At 46.4% G+C, this 20,222-nt stretch overlaps 1 protein-coding gene across 4 annotated transcripts; it reads right to left on the bottom strand.

The window, feature by feature from the left end:
* Window positions 1-1,564: 1,564 nt before the first annotated feature.
* Window positions 1,565-19,005, bottom strand: LOC100115541 (protein FAM151A). 4 transcript variants are annotated; one of them, XM_001604316.6, is made up of 5 exons: window positions 18,796-19,005; window positions 6,608-6,727; window positions 5,440-5,669; window positions 4,826-4,971; window positions 1,565-3,442 (listed from the first exon to the last, which is right to left on the bottom strand). In XM_001604316.6, exons 1-5 carry the CDS (start codon window positions 18,842-18,844, stop codon window positions 3,040-3,042), a joined length of 948 nt encoding a protein of 315 aa, XP_001604366.1. In that variant the 5' UTR covers window positions 18,845-19,005; the 3' UTR covers window positions 1,565-3,039. The 4 variants fall into 4 exon arrangements, with proteins under 4 accessions (XP_001604366.1, XP_016837181.1, XP_031780000.1 ...); XM_016981692.3 differs by having other exon boundaries at window positions 4,826-4,967; window positions 5,436-5,669; window positions 18,796-18,973; XM_031924140.2 differs by lacking the exon at window positions 18,796-19,005 and adding an exon at window positions 9,519-9,610.
* Window positions 19,006-20,222: the final 1,217 nt, after the last annotated feature.

The raw sequence follows: 20,222 nt of genomic DNA, 5'->3' as shown, positions 1-20,222 counted from the left end.
AGCGCGGCGGACATCAAGATCGCGCTCGAGAGTTTGTTTTAGGATTAGCTTCATTGTGGCTCAAAGTCAGTGCTCAATATGCCCGCACGTTAGTCCCGAGCAAACATTTCGTTGATTCGCTCTCAATGTCAATTCTCGAAACTACTCGTATTCTAATTAGAATCATTAGAAACTGTAATTTATTGAAATATCGAGTAGACCAAAAAAGTGACTGATCGAGGTCTACCGAATTGTAGTGAAGAAGTTTTATGTGCGTACGCGAGATCACTGCGTCAAAAAAATTTATGTGCAACTTTTTACTGAGTCGCTCGATTTTCATACGAATCGATGGTCTCGAAGGGACAATTTTATTGGAATCACAGAAAGCATGTTTCTGCATGTGTGACTATTCACAACTGTATAATAGCGAACGGTATTCAAGCATTGTCTGCTGGCCTATGCATCTCACGTACAAGCAAACGATAGAAATTGGCAACGCAGAAAGCGTTCGGATCGCGAAAAATTAATGGCGTTTAGAAACTTTCCTCATACAAGCACTGCTTTTTACTTATTCAAAGGCACGCACGCTGCATCTCCTGAGCGGTCATCTCTCTTTCGGATTATATACTAGAAAGCCACCCTCGTCGTCGTCCGGATTCCACACTAGACGTGTCTCACCTTTCACGGATCTCCTCATTATGCTTACAATAACCGTCTTCAAATGGAATGCATAAATTTTCCGAGAGGCCAGACTACTGTCTCTAATAACAATGTCTATTCAGCGAAAAAAATATGCCTGTTTGGATTCTCCTTCGGTGAATGCTATCTCGTGGATGGAAATAAAATCAAAACGATAAAAAATCTTCGATATTTGATTTAAAAAACTTTTCATTCTATTATTTTTCAAAATTTTATTAACGTCTTCACATTTATTAATTCAATAACAATCAAGATTTTTGGAGTTATGTTGAAAATTTGTCAAAAAATGTCTGCCTGATACACATAAATCAGTAAATCATAGAAATTTGGATACAAAGAGATTACAAGTAAAGCAGATAAAAATTCTGAAAAAGAAGTGTCTACCTATATTACCACTATACAGTATATATATTTAAATGCCACTTATTATATTTCGAAGTACTTTATCGTGATCTACGTACTCTATATGAAACTTTACCTTTTCGTAGTTATATCTTAGTATGTTTAATTAGTTTACCCTAACTCTATACCATTAGGTATCTTCTAAAATATAATTAAAAATCTATTAGTCTTCTATCGAACGTTGAAAATATGTCATACACCGGATCTAAGTGAGTTAAAAATGACATGCAATGCTATTTGAATAAAAACCTGGTAATCATAGTGGAAACAAAAGATAACAATTCGGATGGCTGTTTACTACGTAAGTAGAAAAATTTCATCTACGGACAGTTTGAACAATCGAATGTTCTGTATTTGATATCATATTTTGTCATTAGCTTTAAGTTAGTCTTTTAGACTGAATTGAACAAATCGCGAAATAATTTTGTTTTACTTAGATTTAATAATGTTTTATAAATTATTCATCGTAAATCCAACGTAAGAGTGTGTTTCAGGTTTTCTTTATTTCTGAAAAAATTGAATCATCTTACATAAAAAATAAATGACGATGACAAATGTTACGAGTATGTAATGATTTTATTTCCTTGTCATTATCAAAGGTATGGACAGTATATTTTCAACAGTATGGCCTATAAGCCGGGCGCATATCAACGGATCTATTTATTCGGTACTTATGAATTACTCACTTATCTAGAAAATGTTGAACACTATTCCTTACGAAAGCTATTTGAATGCATGTCTAGGGGATAAAAACGAAACAATACACGCCTGAATATTGTACGAATAACAAAATTCGTTTACTTTCATGTTATGTTTTTCGCTGTTGAACATATCTAAACATTAATATCTTATTATGACAACTTTTATTTATTGATACGTCTTCATTTTTCTTTAATAACTCGTTTTATTTTTTATGTGTAACAGACAAAATGTATGACATACTTTTAAATGACGTTAATACAACTATATTGATAATTCGTCGATCGCAACTCAAAAGAACGGACAGAGATGCACTGAACACGTCAAACAATTGAACTTCAAAGCGGAAATTATCGTCGAAGTTACGGATTTTTACATGAATCGAAGCTAAATGTTACTTGATATTCAACATTGATCTTTTGACATATTAGAAGCACACATTTTATTTTGAACAAGTTTATCATTAAATCGATAATTCCTAAATGCAGTGAAAATTTATACGTCAAGTACGAGGAACCTGAGAGCTAGAGCTTGTCGAAATATAAACTTAAGTATACCATATTACCATCCTTCCGCTCATCCTGTATTTTTAATTGCGCTTTTTTTTGTTAAATTCATATTGCATATATTATTACGTATAATATGAGTGATTAAAAAAATTGATCTTACAACGAACGGAACAACGCAGTAACGTTTGAACACTCTAAGTGAATATATTTTCCTTGCCAATCGTCTATAGCAGTCGAATTCGCGGAATCTCGTAAAAGGTTATTCCAAGTTCTCTTCATCTGCGCTTTGTGCGAACTTTCCCGCCATTCCTCGAAAATTCAATGCAACAAAAGGGGGGACTCTAAAATTAAAATTACTGCGCGTGAATTCGACTGCTATCCTTTATTCGACTCTTCGCGACATTTTCAAGTCCTAGTTTCGATTCCCACGGGGAACGAAATCGCTTCAAGATCTTTGTTTTTCCTTTTTTTTCTTTTTTTTTCACACAAAGAAGCTTCGTCGTTAAAATCGCCACAAACCGTACCAGTACAGCACTCAATACTCGCCAATTTTGTCAGAGAGAAAAAATCACGCGCACCTCTGGCCATGTTTAACGACGAAAGCTTGCTCTCCGCATATCATCAACTTGAACGCTGAATATATAAATCTATTTTTTTTTCTTCCCTCACTCCTGCATCAAAACTCATCCTCATCGTTCTCCTCCTCCTCGACTCGTCTGTAGATCCCACATTAGGCAATGAAGCCTGGGATTCACAGGAGCTTGACGGCGGACAGAGCGACGAGCATCGATGCGAGCAAGACGGAGAAGGAGCTCTTGGCCGTGAAAGCAGAGTTGGCGAGGTGGAGTTGAGCCCAGAGCGTCTGGGGCACATCAACGAAGACCTTGTCCAGGCCGACGGTCTTGATGACGGTGGAGAGCTTGGCTGCGTCGACTTTGTCGCCCTCGCTCGACCAGATGGTGAGTGTCGGGTTGTTGGCCTTGGTGCTGCTCAGCAGCTTCTGCAGAACCTCGACGTCGTTGGCGGCAAAGCAGGCGCGCACTGGGTAAGTTACCGACTGGTTCACCTTCTGATCCTGGATCACCTTTACCATCGCGTCGATCTGCTCAGTGAGGTACTTGCCGCTCGTCACGTTCGCGGTCGTCTCCTCCAGCCTGAAAGTTTTAATTTGATTTTTATTGATTCGAACTTTCAAGTTGCGCTGCTCTGATTTTTGGATTGACTTTGGAAGCGATTAAAATTGCTTCCCTTCCTCGTTTTGACGCTTCATCAGGGGAACTGTTTGGTCGAGGAAGAGCAGTTTTTAAATTACATACCCTTGAAAGCTTTTTAAAATCACTCGAAAGATAAATAATTCAAGTCGAGCAATTCGAAGTCCACGTCGAGGCGCCGAACCGTTTCGTAATCGCTAATGTATAGAGATGGACTAGGGAATCCCGATCAATATGATTCAATTCCAGATCATTGGCGCCAACGTAATTTCGAATCAAGCCCGAGCCGAGACGTGCGAATCCCCATGGGTAATTTCCGACAAAACGCACGAGCTTGTAAAACGCGTGTCCCGATATATATATATATATATATATATATATATATATATATATATATATATATATATATATATATATATATATATATATATATATATATATATATATATATATATATATATATATATATATATATATATATATATATATATAGGGGTATAATTGTACGCTAACAATGTAAGTCAGTTCGACGTTAATAATATGCTACATTCGCGCTTTACGCCCAAATGCACAATGTCATTTCTCGGTTCGCTGGAGCAAGCTAAATGCATTTTTGGCTCACGCGCGCGCGGGAGCAGCAAAGCCTCCGAGTCGAGATGGAGCAATACTTTTTGCGTCTCTTGTTTTCTTTGAGGCCATTGTCATTTGGGACCAAAGCCGTTTGAATTACAATGTTTTCGAAATTCAAACGACTCTGACCCAGTTGGTCAGTCAAACTCATACATCTCGCGATCTGCGAAACCAGTTTTCCGCGGCGTCCTTAATCTATACGTGGATCTCGTTAACAAAGTTCGCTCGGCATTAGGCAACAAAACAATATATTTGCGCCAGAATGCGCGAATATTCGAAAGTTTACTGCGGCGGAGGGTGAAAACGAGGCGAAATAAGGAGAAGGAGTCGGGCTCGTATACGCGAACGTCTTTTCGTCATATAATGAGCGCGTGACGTCCTGTTCCGGGCTTAATTAACATGTCTCTAGTGGTAATCATATAGCGCAGCTCCCGCGACCTTAACGCAGTCGAGAAGGTCACCCCCTTCTCCCTTCCCCCCCAGAAGTGCCAGGAGCTTCTCGAGACCCGCACCGCCCAATTTTCACCGGCTAAAACTTCCCGAGTCTGTGTGTACAGATTTGTTTCCTCAATTACCCCGCTTGATTATCCATCAATTAGCATAGGCCGCGAGAGCGCGTTCGTATACACGGTATAAACGCACGAGCAAGCGCTGCATCGAATTTTCGGCTCGGCTTAGTTTTCTCGTCGTATTTACCTGGTGGTCCAACCGATCGATAGGAGCGTTTGCGGTAGTTTCGCCGCCTCTTTGAGGAACTCGGCCGCGTCGACCGGCTTGGGCTCGTCGGTGGCGTTCACGGGTCCCTTGAGGATGTCCGCGTTGAGCCACAGTGGCACCGTTAGCTGAAAAAGAAGGTTCGCATTAGCTTGTATATAGCAAACTTGTTTTCCCGAGCTTTTCGGAACGCGCTGAATAATTCGCGCGGTTTAAAAGCACCGCGTGTTTTATTAAGCGCGAATTTGAGCGAGTCGCTTACGTAAGAGTAATACACACAGCGTGTGTGTGCGCGTCTCTGTATCGAAGGCAAAGACTGCTTTACAGAGGGTTACGCAATGGCGGGGCTTTTCCGAGCTTAATATTAGATGTCGACGATAAAATAAAGGGAAAACGCGGCAGGTACTGTCGCGGCAGAGAGGGAGCTTTTATCCGTGAAAGTTTGATAAAACGCGCGTATCCGCGGCTTTATCGTTCGTGCCCTATTTAAGCCGACAAAAGCGATTGCCTGCTGTTACACACACCCGACGATTGAGTACATAATAAAGCTGATGGACGATTCGGCGAGCGAGGAAAAAACAAAAGGAGATACTCACGTTTCCAAGAGCCTGGATTTCCGGAATCGCAGCTTTGAAAGCTTCGATGCTCTTGAAGTCGAGCTTGATGCCCTTCTTCTTGTTGGCTGTAACCTGCTTCAAGAAGTCAGCGAGGCTCAGGTCGCTGCTGTTGGCTGGGGGGTGTCCCATGATGGGCATCGTGTTGTTGTTCGGCGGGTTGGTTTTCAGCGTGCCCATGACCACGTCGGCTTCGATCATGTGGACGTCACCTTTAAGAAGAGCATACGATTTTATTGGCGGGCTTTCTCTCTCTCTCTCTCTCTCGCTGACTCTCGTCACGAGAGCTCGACATTAACCCTGAATCGCGCGTTTGAGGTCGGTTTTCGCGAAAGCCAGCAGCCGGTCCTCTATACTCTTTAGCTTTGAATACTCTTTTGATCCATTTTCGGCTTAGCGCGTGTGGCGAGAAAGCGAGGAAAAGAAAGAGAAATTTCGTCCCATTGTCGCTTTCCTCGTTTTTTCCGCGACGCGTGTGCGCGCGCATGCGAATTGTTTTAAACGAACGGTACGCTTTGTTAGAACTCCTGCGGTTTTCCCCGCGAGCGAGAGTTTTCTTTTTTTCATTCGGTAAACAGAAAATTACCGACCACCTAATTCCAGATATAGATGCACTCGTTCGAACGCGAAAACGAGCCGCGCGATCGGCCAATAATTGCGGCGTTTAATGACGCGAAAACGGCAGGCCCAATCAATAAAAAGGCGCTACAGGGTCGCGACGCGCCGATAAAGCTAACGAGCTCCGACCTATATATCTCCTCGAGGAAACTTGTTGTTCGCCCGAGACTCTAACGACGGCGTCTCCGCGAAATTCGAAGGGCCTTCTCTTTCATCACGGCCGGACGGGAAGAGCGCGAGGAAACAAAAAAAAAAAAAAAAAAATGAATTCCGCTCGCGTACAGAGTCGTTGACGTTTCGCGCATACGGCATCAAGGTCGTAATCGCTGCCCGGCTGTGTGAACGTGCACGTCGCCCTTTCCTCGAGATACGCCGCGACGTGCGCGCACTGATAATTCCAGGCGTTTCCTCCGCGCGACTCGGATAGCGCCGAGTTTAGATTTTTGCCGGGCAGCGAGGTAGCAAAAAATTTCTCTCCGTCTGGCATGTGCTATGGATTAGAGGATGCTGAGAGGGTATGTTGTATACTCACTGCTATCAAGGGCCTTCTTTAAAGCCTCCTGGCTGTTGGTCGCGTGGGACCATTTGATCTTCGTCAAGTTGCTCTTGGCTTCCGGGAAGAACTCCTGCACGGTGATCGACATCGTCGAGTCTGAAACACGACGAATGAATGTCGAGTTGGTATAATATTTTCGATTTTTTATAAGGGATTGTAAGAACGTCGGCGGTGTATACGAGGTACGTGTCCAAACTACTATAATCTCAGCTGCACAGAGACTTCTGCAACCGAAACGCACTCGATTAAGCGGAAAATTCTGTTCATCGAGTAATTGACCCCACCCGCTGCTCGGCGATTTTCAATCAACTTAACGCCCTGCGAGTTCTCCAGAAAGGATCTTCGCCATCCGGAGCGCGGAAACTTCCTCTCGAACTCGCGCTACTGGAACTTCCGACGACGTCGCCGCGACTCCCAATTAACATCGCCGTCGCGAAAGAGGGAGCAGAAGCAGGAGAAGCAGAAAAAGAAGAAGAGGATCCAACGGAATAGGGCTGCAGCGGCGTACACATCATCATCCATACACAGAGAGAAAGAGAGTATAGCTGCGACGGGGAGAGGGAGAAGAAGATGAGTCGCTCTCTCCGCAGCGCGCGCCTGCCCAGTGACGTTCTCCAATAATCCGAGCGGCCTGGGCGGCAACTTCCTGGCCTTGGGAGTAAAAATACACCGCGAGAGCGCCTGCTCATGGAATCTCCCTGAACTTTGACCCGATATTTTGGCCTAGCATGGCTCCTTAGCTGGCGCTATTCGGGTCGTGTATATACGTGTGTATATACGTGTGAGTACAGCTCCGGTGCAGTAGGCCGCGCGCACCAGCGCGTATACAATTAAGCATGATAAGACGATTTAAGCGGGTTGTCCTCCGGCGAATATTTACTGCCGGCCCAGTATCGCAGGCTGAGAAATCGCCACTGTGTTCTCGTAGCTACATAATGCTGGAAGTGAATTATGCGCGTCGGGTGATTTTAGAAAAGATGAATCGCGAATTTTCACCCTAACGAGCGCGGCCGCGTCGAGTCCTTTTCAGCGCTGTGAAAGTCATTGGGATTAAAAGCTTCCTAAAAATAGCGCGCTTGCACACGTCGAATTGTTTTGAGAAAAACCGCGAGGTCGAGCTTGAGAAAAAAAAGAGCCACACATCGTGCGGACTTTCATATCCTATAAATGCTCGATAAACTGGACACACCCTACGCGTGTATCAATTACACCTATCATCGTCGCCGCACGAGAGCCGAGCGCGTTCCCACGGTCGATCGCCGTCCCAATAACGACTCAATGATCCCCGGAACATTAGTAAAATTTAGCCGAGGCACGTGCGAAAGCTCCTTATCATCCCCGTATCATCGTCGAGCCGCTCCGAAGAGACCGAGTGGATAGCGAGCAGACGCTCGCCCTCGTACTCACCCCCTCCGATCGATCTTATCGCGTGGAGAGCGCTACACGAGCCTCGTGGACGAATTTTCGTGCGTGACGTTATCCACACACTGGCGCCATATGGAGAGGCTCGTCTATGCGGCGAATTAACCTCGCTCTCGCGACGACGAACGAGAGGAGAGGCTCGTGGTAATGGCTTTTATGGCTTCGACTCGAATTAGAATGGATGGCACATCCGCCGACACTGATTTAATGAGCCGTTCTTTTCGTCCTCGTCGTCGGGGTGTCACGATGCTCGTTTCGTGGTTGCGCTATCGAGAGAGCGACTACTGGTTCGCGTGATTTTGACGAATCAACGCTGATAACCTTGCGAACAAGTCCATTTCACGCTTCAACCGAGGGATAATTTTATTTGGCGGATGAGCCGAGAGCGGGTCAACGGCACCGCGAAAGACTTTTCCATTATTAACCGCGGACGCGATTATCGAATCCGAGTGAAATTTTCATACGAGATACTCCGGGACGAGCGAGTGGAAGGCTGAAAAATTCAGCAGCTCACCCAGGAAACCCCCGCGATGCAGCCTGCATAATTGAATAGATCGGCTTAGGGAGACTTTTCTGAAATAAGTCGCGAAATTACTCAGCCAGTTAAGCAAGCACACTATACTTATACATGAATATTAAAATGGACTATCCCTGAAGAATGTGTCGCTTTTCCCGCGCGCGCTTGCTAAGGTATTTTTACTCAAGGCGCTTTTTCCCAGAATAATACACGCTCAATACGCTCACACGGCGCATCAAGCCCAATATAATCCCTCCCTCGCAGCGCTTCAACCCGAATACATCATCCTGGCTCAATCAGCGCGCTCTCTTAAGCAAGCACTCGAGGTCGGGCTGCTCTTAGCGGCCGACTCTCAGTCGCGCAATAAAGAAGTGACCGGCGCAGCTCCCGCGATAGCGTAATTCATCGATAGCCGCAAAGAGCAGACGCTGCGGTGCAGCCTTTCACGAGAAAGATCCACGTGCGTTGCGTCGACTCCCAGTCTCTATATATGCGCTGCGGCGGGAGATAACGGGCTTAGCGACGTTTAGCGGATACAGCGCGAGCAATGCGGATCTAGTCCGTGGGTGAGGTTTTGATTCGTTTTTTTTTTTTTGTTCTCTGTTGCGTGCGGTTTGCGTAATAGGATGGCTTTTTAAAGGGGGATGCGTTTACGGTGTAACGATCGATGGCGCACGTGCTGTTACACGTCGCGCGCGTATTTCATTAGCTCGATGGATTTCTAGTGTACACACCGCGCGCGGGATGCTCGATACTGCGATTCGATAATAATTTACAACTGTCATCAGCAGCTCTTCGCCGAGTGGTATTAGGTTAGGAGGAGAAGCCTTGGGTTACGTTAGTACAGGAATACCGCGCTTTAACGCTGGGCTATGCAGCTGGCCTTTAGAGCTGTCGATTAACGTTGAGATTTTAATTAGAGTAATGGAATGGCGAGAGAGTGCTTACGAACGATTTTCTGCGTATTTCACACGACGAAAACAGCAAGCTGTCGTTGGAGGTTTTTTTTTTGCGACTGGAGCTTTTGCGTCGGGAAGGCAGAGGCGCTGCTGGCCACCCGAGTGTTGCATAAATCAGAGATCGTTCTCCTCTCGCGAGTTGTTTTGTAACCATTACAGGTTATTTTTTGACTAATAAACTGTAATATCTCGCGTTTACGACCGTTGCAATTATAAGCAATGTCCTCACGACAACTCGATTTTCCTTCATCAGCGTTTAATTTAGCGTTGATATCGCCGATAAAAAATTTCCGGCGATTATCCGCCGTGAAGAATGTCGAGCGTACATATCAGAACCTGCAATGTTTGACTTTATCGTCATTCAATAATTCACGCGGTTCACTGCTCCTCTATCTGGCCCAATAAAGAGCAAATATATATATATATATATATATATATATATATATATATATATATATATATCCATACACAGGCGAGAAAATTCAAATGAATCATGCCGGTATCTACATTGGATTACGCATATGTCTGCGCAAACGCAAGCTTACACAGACCCCGTGTGTTTACTCTCTCGATAACTATCGTCTCCGGATAATCGAGTTATAGGTGCGTAGAGAATCAAAGGAATGCAAATCCGCAGTAAAAAATTCCAGGGTCGCGCACGGAAAATAATTCACTCCCCATCCACGTAACCGCCTAGAGAGAGACTCCATATTCATCGAGGAAGCGCTTGTTGAAAAAAAGGACAATCCCCTGTCGTCCTACGCTGTAAACCTAAATCTCTCATAGAAATCAAATGGCTCCTGCATACATCTCTTCTCTCCCCCGTAGCCATCATTCATAGCCGCACGTATAAGCGCGGCCGAGAAGTCAAAGGACAAAGCGGGGACTGGTTTGGGGCCAAGCCCTCTTCCTTAAAACCGCCTAAGCTGCACCTTGAGTCAAAGGAGACAGAAAAGGAAGATAGCGGAGGCGCAGGTGGGAGGGGAATCGAAACGACGAATTATCTTCCGGTACACGTACTCCCTTCCTCCCTCTCTAAAAATGTCCCACAGCCACACACACACACACGCATGTGCACGTACACAGGGCGAAGCTTAACGTTCCATCTCCGCAGGCTCGTCGTCTATCTCTATCTCGTCCTCGTAGTCGCTCGTTCGTGCACAATGGCTCTGACCGAGAGCTATTTCCGGTCTGCTGGTCAGGGACAGCGGCTCTGGGGGCCTAGTCTAGCGCTGCTAGCTGCAGCCCCCCGGCTCTCTCTCTCTCTCTCTCTCTCTCTCTCTCTCTCTCACTCTATGTACCTGCTCGGCGCACGTGTGTATAATTGCACCTCGCCCTCTCTCTTTTTCGCAGTCGGCTCTCTCTCGCGCGCGCCTTTCGTGTACAAACTGGGCTCCATTTGTTTAATTAGTCGCCCTGCCGGCGCCCGCGTGAATTTTAACAAACAAGCGCTATAGCGCGCGCGCTCGATTTGGTAATACAGAGAGGAAGGAGCGCGAAAATTCGCTCTCATGCTAATTATCTTCCGTATTTTTCGGCGTACGTGTCACTCATTCCCGCGATTATAAGCGCGCGGAGATAGAAGGCGGAGCGTGATTGATTTCGAACGAATGCCGCAGATGCGGCGCGCTGCATCTGTATATCTATAATAAACCTGATCAATTAATCAATTCGCCCTCCGTCTACTCTCCCGGCCCCGTGTGTGTATAGAAGTACGTGCAGCACACATGGATTCCCGGCGACGTTCGGCTAGACTCGCGCGCGCGCGCGCGTTATTGCTGCAGTCGCGCCCGGCACGTTCGCAATGGGAAACGCGCCGGTTGCATCGATACGCGCCTCCGATGCAGCAGACAGTCGCTGAACGCTCGAGTGGCTTTTTCTTTTCTCTATATAGTTGTGCATACGTATAGCTATATAGCTAGGAGTGAGACGAGGCTGAAAAATAATTCGTTCCGGCGCAGTGTGAATGCGGGCCGTTTTTTCCAAAGAGAGAGAGAGAGAGATGTGGAGAGGGGAGAATGGCGCTGCTGATGCTGGCTGTCAAGTGTCGCTTGTTCGAGTATTGATTTTAGTCACCTTATAGACGCTGCGAAATCTTTGCCCGACACCGCGGGGAACGATGCCTTTTTTTACGACGCCGCTGCTGCTGCAGTCGATGAAACCGATCTTAATGCCTCGAGGAAATGGCGTTTTTCTCGCTTATATGGCTGGTTTTTACGATTGTTATTTCAGAGGATTTGAATACGAGTAAATACATCGCGAATCGCGAGCTTTCCTCCTACGTAAGTGTAACACAGCCCAGTCAACACATTATGACTCAATAATAAAGTCGACTGTATTTTATTGGCTATTTTTAAACTTCGAGAACGTCTGGCCGCTCGTATCGCCAACTTGGATACTTTTATTTCTTATTCAGTCGTCGTTGTATCCGCTTCGCAGTTGGCGGCTGTCCCTTGTAAACACTGCTCATTCGAATACTCGCTCTTGAATCGAAAAGTAGATACACTCGAAGCGAGAGCGCACTTCTAGTTTTTAACTTTTGGATCTCCTCTCTCGTCGAGATCAAGCTGTGGATCCTGGAAGCCTTCCATATTTCAAACTGCCACTATACGAATTCGTCGATGGAAGAACCGAGAGACGAGTATCACTTTCGAATTCATCAGTTATCGAGCCGTACTAGTTACATCACCAGGATTAAATTTTCAGAAATCCACTTGAATGGGTCCAATTCAAACACAATCGACCCTTTCAGTAACCTTCCGAATTCTTAGCCTCCATTAATCCGATTCGCAAAAATTAAAATTCCGCCGAGCGATAATCAATGAATTCCGGAGCCCACCGAAATAAGCGAAGCCTTAATATACTCCTCCGCCGCGATAACTTGGCCCGAGAGAAGAGAAGCCTCGATTGACGAGCACAATCGATCGGCTGTGCGCGAATTTCTCCGCTAAACTTCGGAGGCGGCGCGCCGCTCTGCGTGTGTAGACGCGAGATTACTCAACTGTAGCCCAGTTTTCTCTTTACGCTACGCCCACGTTCGCTGTGTACTGCACCGGCGGCGCTATTACCTGGGAAATCTCGCGCGGGAGACTCGATTTCACCGGCGAGCTTTTTTTGGCCACCTGTGATTGACTGCTTGGCCGCGTGAGCTGGATTTATTTTTCACGAGCCGACGAGATTCGCCGAGAGTACACGATCGTAAGATAGACAATGCTCGCGCGATTTATAATTCAATCCAAGAAGCGCAATCGCGGCGCCAATTTGATAAGCTTGCGAGATTTCGCTCCGCGGCAGCATCTAAATTAACAGTTCCATTTCGGTCGACGCGAGCAACTGCCACGGCTAATCCCGTTAAAACTTTCCGCGCGCGTAGCTGCCTCGTCAAAGTAATATGCGAAAAAAGCAGCGCGTTCGTGAAAATCCGTTTTGCATTCTCTAAATTTATATACATTACGCTCGAGATAAGCGAAAAGGGAAAAACTTTGAAGATACGGCCCTTCGATCGTAAAACTTTCCTAACGGGCTGCACGCGTCCGCGGAAAAGTCGGATCCTGCAGACTTCGCCGAAGGAAATAAGTATGGGAAAAGAACATTTCAAAGCGGCTGCAGGCTTTTCGTGCCAAACTCGCGATTCTCTCGTTTTCTGCAGCGCGCATATTCCGCAGTGGGTGAAAATAATGCAGTCAACGCCCATGAAATCTTTTTCAGACACGTATTACGCGTTAGCGAGAGAGAGAGAGAGAGAGAGAGAGAGAGAGAGAGAGAGAGAGAGAGAGAGAGAGCGAGGCTGCATTTTGCGACGCTCGCGTGCACACGTGCATCGATATTTCAGAGAGTAGCTGCTGCTGCTGCTGCTGCTGCTGCAGGTATATTATATTCGCTATTCTATATTCTATTTATATTGACGGGTTACAAGGTAGCAGTGCAGCTTCGCGCATTACACGCCGCTGCGCTGTCACGACCATAGATAGAGCTCGAGGAGAGAAGAGAGAGAGAGAGAGAGAGCTTTTCAGGGTTATACGTCTACTCTCGCGTGCGGGAATCGATCGTAGCGCGACATCGATTGTCCTCCTCTGCGCTAGCTGAGGCTGTCTCTCTCTTCTTTTTTAAAACTCGCTTCCTTCCTTTTTCGCCGCACACGCGTCGATACACCGCTCGGTCGAGATTTTCTTTCGTCGCCAAGAGAAAATTTTGAATACCACGTGCTGGCTCGCGCGCGGAAGCGGACACGACTTATAGTCACGAGAGCTGCCGGGCATTGATCGCGCGCTTTTGCGGGATTTTCGAGCCGCTGCTGCAGCATGACGGGAGGCTGTGCGCGGTTAACTTTTTTTCCCTTTGCGGCTCTATTTTTACTCCCGGCGACTTCTGTCGCGATCCGCTTCCGGGACTTTTTACGAATGTCACGAGCTGACAGCAATATTGTTTAGATTTTTCGGTTTTGCGGTGAATCGTAGAGACGTGTATTCGCGACATCCGCAGGAATGCATTTTGTCATCGGAAATTTCGGTCCCATAGTCATTTCCTGCCTGTACTTCATTAATCAGACTTATCGTCGCGAGTCGACGCGATAATTTAATTACACTCATCGGAGCTGCAGCGTACGTCAAAAATAGTTATTCGGGCAAAATTAGAGCGAAAAATTGAATTTTTCATTGGGCGATAGAGCAGCAGTCGGATTACGAACTCGATCGCGAAAATTGGGTTACTAGTGGTCATAACGCGTTGAGAGCGGCTCTTTAATTACCATAATATACGCTGGATGTAAAGGGCTTCGTTATTAATGAAGTTCTTCAGCGACACGCGATATTCGAATCACTCCCAGCGGGCTGTGCGCGTACTTGGCGCAAAACCACGCCTATACAGAAATATCTAGGCGGATATCAGATAGACTTTTTCGTCTGGAGCGCGCGCCGACTTTACTCCTTCCCAGAGCGTGCGGGATTTTATATTTACAGCTAGCTCTTGGGTTTTTTCGCGCGGCTAATCTAAATAAAAGCTCCTTCGTGTGCGTCGTTAAAAATAGTCCGAAATCCGCGAGGATTTTGCGGCGGAGAGGTTATTGATTACGAAAAACATCGTGTTTATTTGAAAATTCACCGAGTGCGCTTTGTCTTCTAGATGAGATCAACGAACGGATGATTGAAATAATTACGTAGGTGGAACGTTACTGGATTTCAATTTGAAATGATAATTGATCTTCTCGCGTCGGGGATTATGATATTGAAAACGTGAGATTAATGACCCCGTCGGAGGTGAATCAGTTTTCCTTTACTTTCTCCGGAGCGACACACAAGGGTATGAGGAATTCAGTTCCAGCGCATATAATTGGCTGCATTAGCAAAGACGTTCTTAGTACTTGATGCTTCTGGAATGAATCATTGGATTAAGTGACAAAGTTTTCCTCGACATTATAACGTGCTCTCTCGCGAGCTGCATCAATTAAATTACACTTTTATTGCGTTTATTCGATATCACTCGCAGTTCTTAGGACAAGGTTATCTCGACGTTCGATCCATTAGTAACTCCCATATTGAACGTGTCATTCAATTACGCGCGTACATCGATATTAAGGCTTGTTTGGGCTCCGATAATGTATTAATTGAAAGCTTTACGTTCCAATCTATATAATATAATATCACTCTTATGATAATGAAGAGAAGTAAATTGCGAGCAAACACGCAATCTTCGACTCGATGAGGAAATCGGCACAGGTATCGAGCATAAACAAGCGTGAAATGCAAAATAAAATGCATCCCACGCGCTGTTTTGCTATTAATATTCTTTATTTTCGCACGACTAGTTCAAATTTGAATTGCTAATGCGTTCCCCATTACTGTATCAGCGAAATGCAATTACAAAGAGTCATCCATTACATCAACACGTAGCGTGTACAAAGTAAACGACAGTATGCTAAAGAAGGAAAAAAATCGATAATTGAAAGCAGACGAGCCGTGCGTAAATTTTCACCGCACACACGTAGGTTTAACCCACTTTTTCGTTTACGCCAGATAAAGTTTCCAACATAGGGCACCTACATCCACAATATACATACGTGTACCGCTCGCGCGTCAAACTTCATACGCGCGCGGTAATTATCTGTTTACTGTTCGTTAAAGCCGTAAATGTCCTGATAAAAACCGTGCACACACACACGCGCGCTCGCCTACACAACGCGTCGTCGTCGTCGACGTCGGCAACTTCCTTATTCTCTCCTTTCTACCTGTACAATTTTTATCAGCATGATTCATTTGTCTGCAGGTAAACTTGGTGAGTCAGACAAACACACCGGCGACGGCGGCGTATATAATTAGCCCATATGAAGAAAATGCGCTATACACAGCTTATTTAAAGAGCGGAAATTCTTGCGACAATGGGCCGCGCGCACGCAAATTTTTTCGCGTCGCCGCTTTTTGTCGCTCTCGCGCGAGATTCTCACACGGCTTTTCCCCATATATAACACTCGCGAGAGAGCGAGAGTTTGCTCCGAAAGCTGCGGATATACAATTATGATACATTAACACTGCATGAATCTGTCTGAAAGAACTTTTTACCGGAGCTTGTAAATAGAAGTCTATTCAGACCGCGGGGGATGGCTTATCGAGGAAAGCTACATTTTTCATATCTGACGCGAAGTATGAGGGCATTAGTAATGTAGACACGTTTTACATTATGTTTTACGTCATCTGGAAATGCGAACTGGGTTGTTAAGATGTATGGGAAGGTGAGCAGAGAGAATAATATACACTTCGAACCTCGGTATTGTCTCTCGGCTGTGCGTTTCTGGTATTTTTTTATTGCTAAGCATTTTAGAGCCGGGAGAGATAAGGTTTTGAAAAATTTATGACAATAGAAAAACATGGGAGATTGTAAAACAGGTTAATGTCTGCCGGCGATAAGTTTGACATTAAAATAGCGAAGTAATAGCTGGAAGCACCTTGAGGCTCTCTTTTTCAAAGACAAAAAATTCGTCGTTTATTAAAATTATTAATATAGACTGTGCACTCGTTCGTTTTCGCACGGCTGCTTTCACTGAGCATATACGCGCGTTTCATACATTCGCGTCTATTTATTGAAGAGTAAAAACTCATTCGTCGTAAAAAAAAAACTCGCGAGAGCGTCTGCTCAAAGGAAAATCGTCCGCGCGTTTACTCTCGACCTCTATTTTGCGCGAATAAAAAAGCCGACCCGAAAAAGAACACGATCGCATCGAATGACGCGCAGAAACGTCCTAAGCAAACCGCAATCCCAAAAAGCGCATTACTTGACCGGCCAATCGAGCCGACCGACACCCACAAACACACGCACACCCAGACGCATACTTTGTGAATAAACGACGGCCTATTCAAGAGCAAACACGCACTCGTTGCGCTGATACACATACGCTCACGCATGACATCTGTTTAAATAAAAGGCGCAAAGCGAAATGCGCGACGACGCGATTACGTTCAAAGCGTACATCCCAGGGACGCTTTCTCTGCATCATTTTTTCTCTCGCGACTGCGCCTCGTCTTTTATCAGTTTGATGTGGCCGAACGTGACTCGACGGACCAACTCCGCGTAAAATTCAAGAACGCGAGTGTATGTGTAATAACGCACACGCGCAGAAATAAAAGCATCGTCGCAGCTCTTTACGACGCACCGGATGATAAATTCAGTCTCGCGATAACAGCTTCTCTCATACGCACAGATTGCGGCTAATGAATAAAAAAGCCGTAAATCCGCGAGACTGCCGTCCACCTACGATATCGAGGCGCCGGTGCATCTGCGCTGCTGTATGTGCGCGTGTGCATAAGTACGCGGCAAAGGCGCGAGCGTTGGAAAAACGTCCCCCATTGTTGCCCTTAGAAAAATTGCGTCGCGCCGGGGGAGCCGAGAGGACCGATCGTAAACTGGCTTTTATGATGGCGTTGTGTTTTTTTATTGTTGCAGTGGCGGCGACGCCGGCTATAGAGTGAGAGAGAGAGAGAGAGAGAGAGAGAGAGAGAGAAAGAGAGCCCTAACCGACGAATATTAAATGTTTCCTTCCTCGCGAGCATTCCTCTCTTGCGCTCGAGTCTATCGGTCTATCTCGTCGCAGTGTACACTCGGAGTTTCGATCACATTTTATATGCGATCGCGGGTGATTAGAGAATTCGTTTCTCTACGTTTCGACCTCAGCCTCGAATTTCCCCTTTAAAGCGGGATTCTCCAGGTTTTCCGAAGCCCCATCGCTCGAAAAGGGAGTCGGTTTCAAAGAGGAAGCGCAATTTTTTCTCCAACAAAGTTGTTTGAACGACTCGATTTGAAAGGCCGCGCGTAAATCACGTTAAAATATGAATTCGCGCGCGGGCGGCTCTCTGCTGTAAAAATAAAAATTTATTTTTATTGTGTATCCACATCCCGCATAGCGAACGTTTTACGCCCGGCGGCGCTCGGTCCAAGGCCATTGTGCGCTTGGGCCCGCGCACTTTAGCGAATTTGACATTTAAGCGGCGCGCATACGCTTTGCATGGGATTTCGAGAAATTCGCAAATTACGCCGAATATGTTCCCGATCGAGCTTTCGAGAGAGATGGAGAGGGGCTTCATTGAGGAGCGAGCGGTATCCGCACCGAAAAGCCGAGTCACATGGGCGGTCAGGTGAGCGGTCGCCATTCCCGGAATATTGACGTCTATACCCACCGCATGAACCTCTCGTCAAACTGACCTCTCGACGCGTTCTCCTATAGAATACATAGCTGTATACGGACGAATAGCGCGGTATGCGAGCGATTTTCAACGGACGGCCGTCTGTTTGGGAATATCGGAAAAGTTGGTAAATACTAGAGCGGCTCTGTTGTACGTATACGACACCTATGTGTAAGCGTGTCGATTATCATTGACGGCTCGTAAATGGAACTTCTGCCGTGATTACATAAGCGGACGTATAGCGCGCATCAGGTTTATCATGCGGGCGTTTTGAATCCGCACCGCGGACGAACTTTCCCTTTTTTGCGCATCGGAACTTTTGTCCGATCGGCTTTTTCGTCGGCGGCGCGCACTCCCGCGATTGCTTTTGTGCGTCGGCGTGAGTCAGGAGAACGAGTTCCCGTTGTTTTTCAGCGATAAAGCCGAATAATTAAAAAAAACTTCCTCTTGGCCATCGGCGATGGATTGGCGCAATTATCGAAAGCCGCGTCCTAGCGGAAGAATCAAAGTACCTCGTACACACACACACACACAGACGCACACACAGGCCGAGAAAGCCACGATTGATCGCAGTAAGTAAAGGCGGCAAAGACTTACGGAAAAGGGCGAGGAGGCAGAAAGCGGTAACGGCAGCGATGCGCGCCATGGCTGTATACTGGATCAGTGGTACACGCTGGTGCAACTATTATAACGAGCGGAGTTAACTGCGCGAGCGAGCGAACGATCCGTTAGACTCGGGCGACTGGAAGCGACTGACTTCTCGCAGTCTCGGCCTCTGCCGGCCGGCGCAGCGCGCAGCGGCGGGGCAGACCGGCGAAAATCCATCCGTCCTCTCCTCTCTCTCTCTCTCTCTCTCTCTCTCTCGCACAGAAATCCCCCTCCCCTCGGCTCATCATCTCCCCTTGGCAACGCGTTCTCTCTCTCTCTCTCGTACTAGTCTACGTGTGTACCTACACCTAGCTCTCTGCCTCCACCGATATCTAGGTCTGCAGCAGCTTTCTCTTTCTACGTGTACTACACACGTATACAGGCAGAGCTGCCCCTAGAACAGCGGACACGTGTGTCGTCCCGACACCCTTATAATATTCTCGCTTCGTTCTCGGCTGTCGCTTGCTATACGCCTGCCGGAGCTGAAACGTATAATATACAATTTTCCTCGGTTCTTTATTCCGCGCGAATGTGACAAACTGGAAAGGAGACGACGAAGGCGATGAGATACAACAAATTCAGCGGAATTGGGGAGCTGGGCGGACGGGTAAACGAGAGGAGAAGGCGCCACGTCAAAGGGGAAAATAGGGCGTGTTAGCGAGATTTGGATTTCCAAGGATAAATTGGACAGTTTCCACCGAGCTCTACCCCACCTTCGGCTCGTATACCCCTATCCTCTCTTATAATAACGTGCACGCGCCGATGCTCTTTGAGAATACGTATACGCCGCGCGCGCGAGAGAGACGAGCCCCTGATATTGATTTTTTCCGCTTTATAATTGCACACATACCTGCGTCTGCGTGTGCACTCGAGTGATAGTGCGCGATGTTTGCTCCTAGCTCGCGAGAGAGAGAGAGAGAGAGAGAGAGAGAGAGATCGGGTTAATTGCAACGCGTTTCAGACTTATTGGAATTGTTGCTCTCTCTCTCTGCTTAGACGAATTAAAGCGATGCAGAGTCGAGCTTTGCGCGAGCGGCTTTTAATTACGGGCTGGCTTTTTCCTTCGAATGCGAGTTTGCAATGAAATATGAAGTGCCATCGCGGCTCGGTTTTCGTCACACGTTATTGCAAATTCTTCCAAAGCGTCCTAAATAACGACTCGGAGAAGCTTTCGGGCGCGTTCGAGATTCGATTACACAAAGGCCGCGCGGTATTTCTAATTCCAGACAATTGAAAAGGAAGATCCTTTGGAATTAGCTTCGTTACGGCCCCTTCGTCGCACTGTGGAACTCGATTAATCATTCCGATTGTTACCTGATCGCCTCGCCATAGGAGCTCGCGCAGTGGTTGGAAAATTGATAAATTCTAATTTACGT

Source organism: Nasonia vitripennis, chromosome 2 (assembly GCF_009193385.2).
Source record: "Nasonia vitripennis strain AsymCx chromosome 2, Nvit_psr_1.1, whole genome shotgun sequence".
Lineage (NCBI taxonomy): Eukaryota > Metazoa > Arthropoda > Insecta > Hymenoptera > Pteromalidae > Nasonia > Nasonia vitripennis.
This window is presented reverse-complemented; position numbering and strand designations above follow the sequence as displayed.

What these genes read in the sequence shown, in the direction of transcription:
- LOC100115541 (XM_001604316.6), bottom strand. Translation starts at nt 18,844, where the DNA reads ATGGCGCGCATCGCTGCCGTTACCGCTTTCTGCCTCCTCGCCCTTTTC. An exon ending in CTGCCTCCTCGCCCTTTTCC is followed by an intron (nt 6,728 to 18,795) that starts GTAAGTCTTTGC and finishes GTCGTGTTTCAG; the next exon opens with ACTCGACGATGTCGATCACC. An exon ending in AAATCCAGGCTCTTGGAAAC is followed by an intron (nt 4,972 to 5,439) that starts GTGAGTATCTCC and finishes CTTCTTTTTCAG; the next exon opens with CTAACGGTGCCACTGTGGCT.